The sequence below is a fragment of the Pipistrellus kuhlii genome, unplaced genomic scaffold (assembly GCF_014108245.1).
Source record: "Pipistrellus kuhlii isolate mPipKuh1 unplaced genomic scaffold, mPipKuh1.p scaffold_m20_p_11, whole genome shotgun sequence".
NCBI lineage: Eukaryota > Metazoa > Chordata > Mammalia > Chiroptera > Vespertilionidae > Pipistrellus > Pipistrellus kuhlii.
The window spans coordinates 7,004,480-7,011,116 of record NW_023425416.1 but is presented as its reverse complement, the minus strand read 5'-3'; the positions used below and the strand labels follow the sequence as shown (position 1 = coordinate 7,011,116).

Sequence of the window (6,637 nt, the reverse complement as noted above, 5' to 3'; positions counted from 1 at the left end):
AAATATCCCATGTCACCCTAGCTGGTTTTTCTCAGTGGGTAGAGCCTTGGCCTGTGGACCAAAGGGTCCTGGGTTCAATTCCAGTCAAGGGCACGTACCTTGGTTGCAGGCTCCTCCCTAGCCCCAAGAGGGCCATGTGCATGAGGCAACCAATTGATGTGTTTCTCTCACATTGATGTTTCTCTCTGTCTTTCCATCTTTCTTCCACTTTCCCTAAAAATCAATGGGAAAATATCCTTGGGTAAAGATTAACAAAATAATAATAATAATAATTTTAAAAATATACCCCATGTTGAACTCTATTTTGGGTTAAATGTGGATTTAGTCTTTACCATCAACATTGCTCTGGTCTCCTGCTACCATGGGTCTTCTTATACCCAAGAGGGAGATCATGGGAGAGCACATATGTACTTAAAACTTATGTGTCTGAGTACATAGTTCTCAAAAGGTTGGATGCCTACATCTCCCTGGCAAGTCATCAGTAATAATAAGGTTTCTGGGGTTCGTTCTCCATAGCTCTACAAAAAGCAATGTAAAAGCAGGACCAATTGTGCTTTTAGGAAATGCTGGGAAAATTCTTTGTTTCTTATGACTACTAGAAACCAAAAAAGTTATTCTCTAAAGACAATTCCCATTTCTGTTTTGTGGGACATAGGAGTAATAAGGAATTTGAATTAAAGGCAAGAGATCTGGATTTATATACTCAAATTCATTTATTCACTAAATGTGTATGGAGTCCCCACTGTGCCAACCATCTACTGGGGCTGTAGCAGTGAGCAAAACAGGCTCCAGTCGTAACAAGCACACCTTCCACTGGGCAAAGTCAGGCCGTGAACATGCATCAGTTTAATCTCTAGTTTTCAGCAAAGCTATTTAGAGATTCAGGGTCGACCAGTCCTGCTGTCCTCACCCTGATGCCCTGAACTGGAGGATTCCAGAAAGCTATAAACAAAGCAGCTGGCCTCACATCTGTCATTTCATTAAATAGCCAGGAAAAAAAATTGCCATGAGAGTGACTCACACCAAACCAGCAGCCATTCAGCCATACCGGAAGTGCTAGTCCTGCATGGGAATCCTTAAGGACGTGGACTCCTCTAAAGAGTGGGATTCGGGGAGGGTGTACATGCCCTCCAAGGATGCCTCCTGGTGCCCGGGGGACTTCTTCCACTTCCGTGCACCTGTTCTGCTGTTATATTCATACACATTCCCAGAGACTGTGAGAAAACACAAAACACAAAGAATGTAGATTATAAGGAACTCACAAAGCATTGGTTCATCCCACGGTGTTTACTGAGCATTGGCTATATAGCCAATAGTAACAAGCTGTTTGTCTTGTCAAGCCTTGCTCTGTTACCAAAGGGAAAATGAGAAGCAAGACTTGAAGCAGTGTGTGATTTCATGTGCATTAAAAATTGCCCCTTTAGCACTAGAGATATCTTCTCTGGTGGAGGAATGGTGTTTCATCTTAACCATGGTAGTGATCATGTGAATCTATATAGGTGATTAAATGTCACAGAACTATTCCCGCAGATGTAAAAAATAAGTGGATGCCCAAGCTGACCCAATCTGCAGACCAGTTCAGTGACCAGTGTCAGTTTCCTGGTTTTGGTGCTGTAGCTTTAGAAAACGTTGCCTTTGGGATAAACTAGGTGATGGGTATAAAAATTCTCAATTTCTTGGGAATTTAATTATTTTAAAATCAAACATTTTTTTAAAAAGTCAAAATATTGTTTAAAGTTTCCCTCTAGTGAGGTGTGTGTCTTTCACAGTGTCAGAGATTCCCCTGAGGAGTGAGGACTCTCAGCTCCATGCTGGGCCAATAGATATATGAAAAGATACTCAACATCTCTAAACATCAGAGAAATGCAAATTAAAACTACAATGAGCTATCACCTCACACATGTCAGAATGACTATCATCAATCAATCAACAAACAAGTGTTGCTGAATGGTGGGAAAAAGGGGAACCTTGTGCACTGTTGATGAGATGGCTAATTGATATAGCCACTATGAAAGTACAGAGATTTCTCAAAAAATTAAAAATAGAACTATCCTATGACCCAGAAATTCCACTTCTGGGTATTTCCAAAGAAACCCAAAACACTCATTTGAAAAGATATATGCACCCTTATAATCACTGCAATATTATGTACATCAACCTAGATGTGAAAGCAATCCAAGTTCCATCAATAGCTGAGTGGATAAAGAAAATATGGTACATATATAATGGAATATTCGTCGACCATAAAAAGGAATAAAATTTTATCATTTATGACGACAGGGATGAACTTAGAGGGTATTGCCTTAAGTTAAATAAGTCAGACAGAGAAAGACAAATACCATATTATTTCACTTATATGTGATCTAAAGAATAAAAGAAATGAACAAACAAAACAGAAAGAGACCCATAGATACAGAGAAAAAGATGAGGGCTGCCAGAAGGGAGGGGGGTTAGGGAGCTGCGTGAAAAAGGGGAAGGAATTAAGAAGTACAAATTGGTAGCAACAAAATAGTCATGAGGATGTAAAGGACAGGATGGGGAATATAGTCAGTAATATTGTAATAACTATGTATGATGCCAAGTGGATAATCAAAGGAATCACTTTGTAAATTATATAATTGTCTAACCACTATGCTGCACAGCTGAAACTAATATAAAATAATATCAAATGACAACTGTAATTAAATGTTTTTAATTTTTAAAGAGTAAGTGGGACCCACCTGAGCCTAACGATGCAACTACCCACACCAGGTTGTCAGGCACGTAATTAAGCCACTTCGGACCCACCAGGCCACACCAGCTGCCAATGAAGTTTTTTTTAATACAATAAAGACAATGACTTGCCCAGGTGACACCTGCACAAATTCCTGACCCACATTTTGAGATATAATAAGATGGTGATGGTTCTAAGCCAGTAAGTCTCAGGGTAGTTTACACAACAGTAACCAGGAGAAGAAGAAGAAGAAGAAAAGTGTTTTATTTGGCCTGGAAAATGGAGTTTGTTTTAATTGAACTACTTACCTACATTTAAAAATGGGCGAATTTCAGGTAAAAATTTAGACTTCCAGCTTCTTTTTAAGCATCAGAATTCTGGCAACTCCAGGCCCATTCCCAATGTGGCAATAATTTGATGAAGCCCAATAACAGTTATGGCTCCCAAGTATCAACTGCCATTGATTACTGAACTGTCTTATCTGGCACCTTTTAGTCATTTATTTTACCTGCCTGGACCCTGAATGGTTTGCTTTAGTATAGAGTCTCATTATGCAAAGCACAATGAATAAGTAATTTATTCACATAGCTTAGCATCCAAATAGGCAAAAGGGGCTTAATTCAAAGATACTTCAGCACCATACCTGGATCAATGGCTTCTCCATCAAATATAGTTTCATACACAATGGTTTCCTTTAAAAAAAAAAACACACATAAAATATTAGCAATAAAGTCACTTGATAAAATTAATTTTGACAAGTGTTGAGTACTTTGAGTACCTAGGTGATTTCTTATAAATTGCCTTGTTTTTCTTATGTAGAGAGCTAGCAGCTCTGGTTCAAAAATGTCCTGCTATTCTTTTTATTTTTATTATTGTATTTTTTAAAATATATATTTTATTGATTTTTTTTTTTTTTTTTTTTTTTTTTTACAGAGAGGAAGGGAGAAGATAGAGTTAGAAACATCAATGAGAGAGAAATATCTATCAGCTGCCTCCTGCACACCCACCACTGGGGAAGTGTCCGCAACCAAGGTACATGCCCTTGACCAGAATCAAACCCGGGACCTTTCAGTCCCCAGGCTGAGGCTCTATCCACTGAGCCAAACCGATTTCGGCTGTCCTGCTATTCTTGTCTCCTCCCAGCCCCAGCCCCCACATCAGTCTGCCTGCCATGCCCGCCCTCAACTCAGATCTTTCTGATGTGAAGTCTCTTATCGTGAAAGGGGAACGTGAGGGCTGACTTGTGCTCCCTCAGACTTCATATGTAGAAGCCCTAATGCCCTGCACCTCGGAGTGTGACTAGATTTAAACATAGGGCCTGGAAATGGGTGAGTAAGGTAGAATGAGGTCATGTCCGTGGGCCTTAATCTAGTATGACTGGTGCAGCTGTAAGATCAGAGGTTAGGACCCAGACCAAAGAGCGGAAAAAGGACCATGTGAGGACACAGAGAAGGCAGCCACATGCAAGCCGTGCCGAGACACCTCAGAAGACACCAAACCTGCTGACCTTCCCCTGAGACTTCGAACCTCCAGAACTGGGAGAAAATAGGTCTTGTTTCTGCCACCCAGTCTGTGCTGTTGTTTTTCCAGCCCTCACTCACTACCTGAGTGCTTGGCTGGCGTCAGTGTCATAAAGGAAGACGCAGGGAAGAGAGCAAGGAAGGAGAACAGGCTCATGGTCAGTCAGGACTCAGGCAGACAAACCTGTTAAAGGGACAGCAGGTGGAGAGAGAAAAGGGAGATGGAGACTAAAACATGCCTTCTTGCCCTAGCCGGTTTGGCTCAGTTGGTACAGTGGTGGCCTGTGGATTCAATGGTCCCGGGTTTGATTCTGGTCAAGGACACATGCCTGCGTTGTGGGCTCGATCCCCAGTGTGGGGTGTGCAGCCAGTCAATGATGATTCTCTCATCACTGATGTTTCTCTCTCTCTCTCTCTCTCTCTCTCTCTTTCTCTTCCTCTCTGAAATCAATAAAAAATATATTTATATTTTTTAAATGCCTTCTTATACTGTTTCACATGTCTATTTCCTGGAACAGCCATACCCTTGTATAGCTGTTGACATGGATCCATTAATGAGTGAGTATTAGCCAATTTAAAGATTTCAATACTCCAGAATACAATTTTACTACCTGCTAAGAAACCCCAGGGTTGAAGGACTTATTCAGCTTTATCACATATGTAATCTATTTTCAAATCTAGATTTTTTTCTTTTTTATGTACTGATTTACCTAATACCACCTTGTTGTGAAAAAACAGATCTTATTTTTAAGCAGTGGTAAATAATGTTGTTTTTGCTGAATATACATACAATATTAGCAGCAAAATTGGACCTAAGTGAGATTCTAAGACTGAATTTGAAATCCCATTTTTGTAATTCAATAGAAGCTGATACATTGAAATAATTTTATTTCTTTCAATGATGCCTAAATAGATTTACCACGTGTTTACATGGAAGAACTTTTTATTGAACAAAATTATAGAGAAACTACAGTCCTCTTTCTTCTAACTACGGAGGGCTCATAAAAATGTACTTACTGTTAATACTTTTAGTTTTTTATTCCTGTTTTCCATGACAATCTTTTCCATTTGATTTTTATCTCCTGTTCAACAAATACATAAACAAACAAATAAATGACAGGTATCTATCTAATGAGTGGCTTTTTAAAATCACACAATTCATCATAATCAAGTGACAATGAGCAATCTGTATCTTACCTGCAATATACTTTATACCCCTGTATGAAAAGAAAATTTGACAAAATATCAGCTTTATTAGACTACCACATGGTAAACATAAAAATTATGTTTTGCAGCACCTGGCTATTATTACCACATCTCTCTTATCCCCAGTTTTTAAAACAATTCTATATGGCCAACTAATCTCATTAACCATCACCACCTCCCATCGCTGAGTCATAAAGGATCTCTGCTTAGTTAATAAAAACTCATAATAAACTCTATTTTGGAGGCCATGGTATTCTGCTCCCTGATGAGCTATTTAGGATGGTGATGAAAGCATCTGCATTTTCTCCATTTCTTTGGCATCTGCCCAGTTTCATAGAGATTCAAAGCAAGTGTGGCGAGGGCACCTGGACTTACCACCTGTCCATAGTCCCCGGTGGCTGTCACACACCTGCCTGTGCTGCATAATGTGGGAGTTGTTTGGCTTGTCTGCTCACAAATTGACTTGTTTAAAATCTATTCTCACAGAAAACGTGTTTCAGAGGCGCTAAGGTAGACCCCAAAGACACACTGTTGCTGTTTTTAAAGTTAGAGCAGGTTTGGAGCTGGGAAAGGGACCGTCAGCCTTTGTTTCTCAAGTGCGTTCCTCTGTGCCTCTTCCTGGGCACTTAGGCAGAAGCCCTCAGTGGAGCATCACCAAAGGATTTCAACTCTTTGCATCGGAAGCTTAGAAAGAAAAACCACGTACTTGGGCTTGGGCTTGGAGACTTGCTTGGCCATCTTCTGACAGCATTTCAAGGTGCTTCTGGATCTCCAGAGCAGGAAGCATACCCAGGACGCCAACCCGGCAAAGAAAACAGCCATCAGAGTGAAGATGAAAGGAATGTACCAGCCCCTGGAGGTGTACGTGTTGATGGCTGTGTACACGACGGTCAGGCCTTTTCTTTGCTGGGAAACAGCATTTCAAAGCAAACAGAGCATTAGTTTATGTTTTTCAGAGGGCATCTGTTTACACATGAGCATCAGTATGGAGCCGTGGTCCCATACAGACAGTGGGGAATAGACCCAGATGTGTGGATTTTTGTAAAAACCCACAGGGGATACTAAGGAACACCCAAGCCCAGAGAAGGCACCAATTTCAGGATCTGCAGACTTGAACTGTATGCAACGACCACATTTCCCGTCTTGACTGCAGTTTTCTCATCTGGAAAATCAAGGGATTGAAGTAGGTGGCACCTGA

General features: G+C 40.5%; 1 protein-coding gene across 1 annotated transcript in view; it reads right to left on the bottom strand.

Moving 5' to 3' along the window:
* Positions 1-578: 578 nt before the first annotated feature.
* Positions 579-6,637, bottom strand: part of LOC118715053 (cadherin-related family member 3-like) — a 28,545-nt gene continuing 22,486 nt past the window's right edge. The window contains exons 10-14 of the mRNA XM_036430643.2: positions 6,146-6,345; positions 5,431-5,450; positions 5,251-5,315; positions 3,357-3,405; positions 579-1,214 (exon numbers count right to left, since the gene is read on the bottom strand). Of these exons, the coding sequence (XP_036286536.2) occupies positions 1,057-1,214; positions 3,357-3,405; positions 5,251-5,315; positions 5,431-5,450; positions 6,146-6,345 (492 nt within the window). The 3' untranslated portion in view covers positions 579-1,056. The remainder of the gene's footprint in view (positions 1,215-3,356; positions 3,406-5,250; positions 5,316-5,430; positions 5,451-6,145; positions 6,346-6,637) is intronic.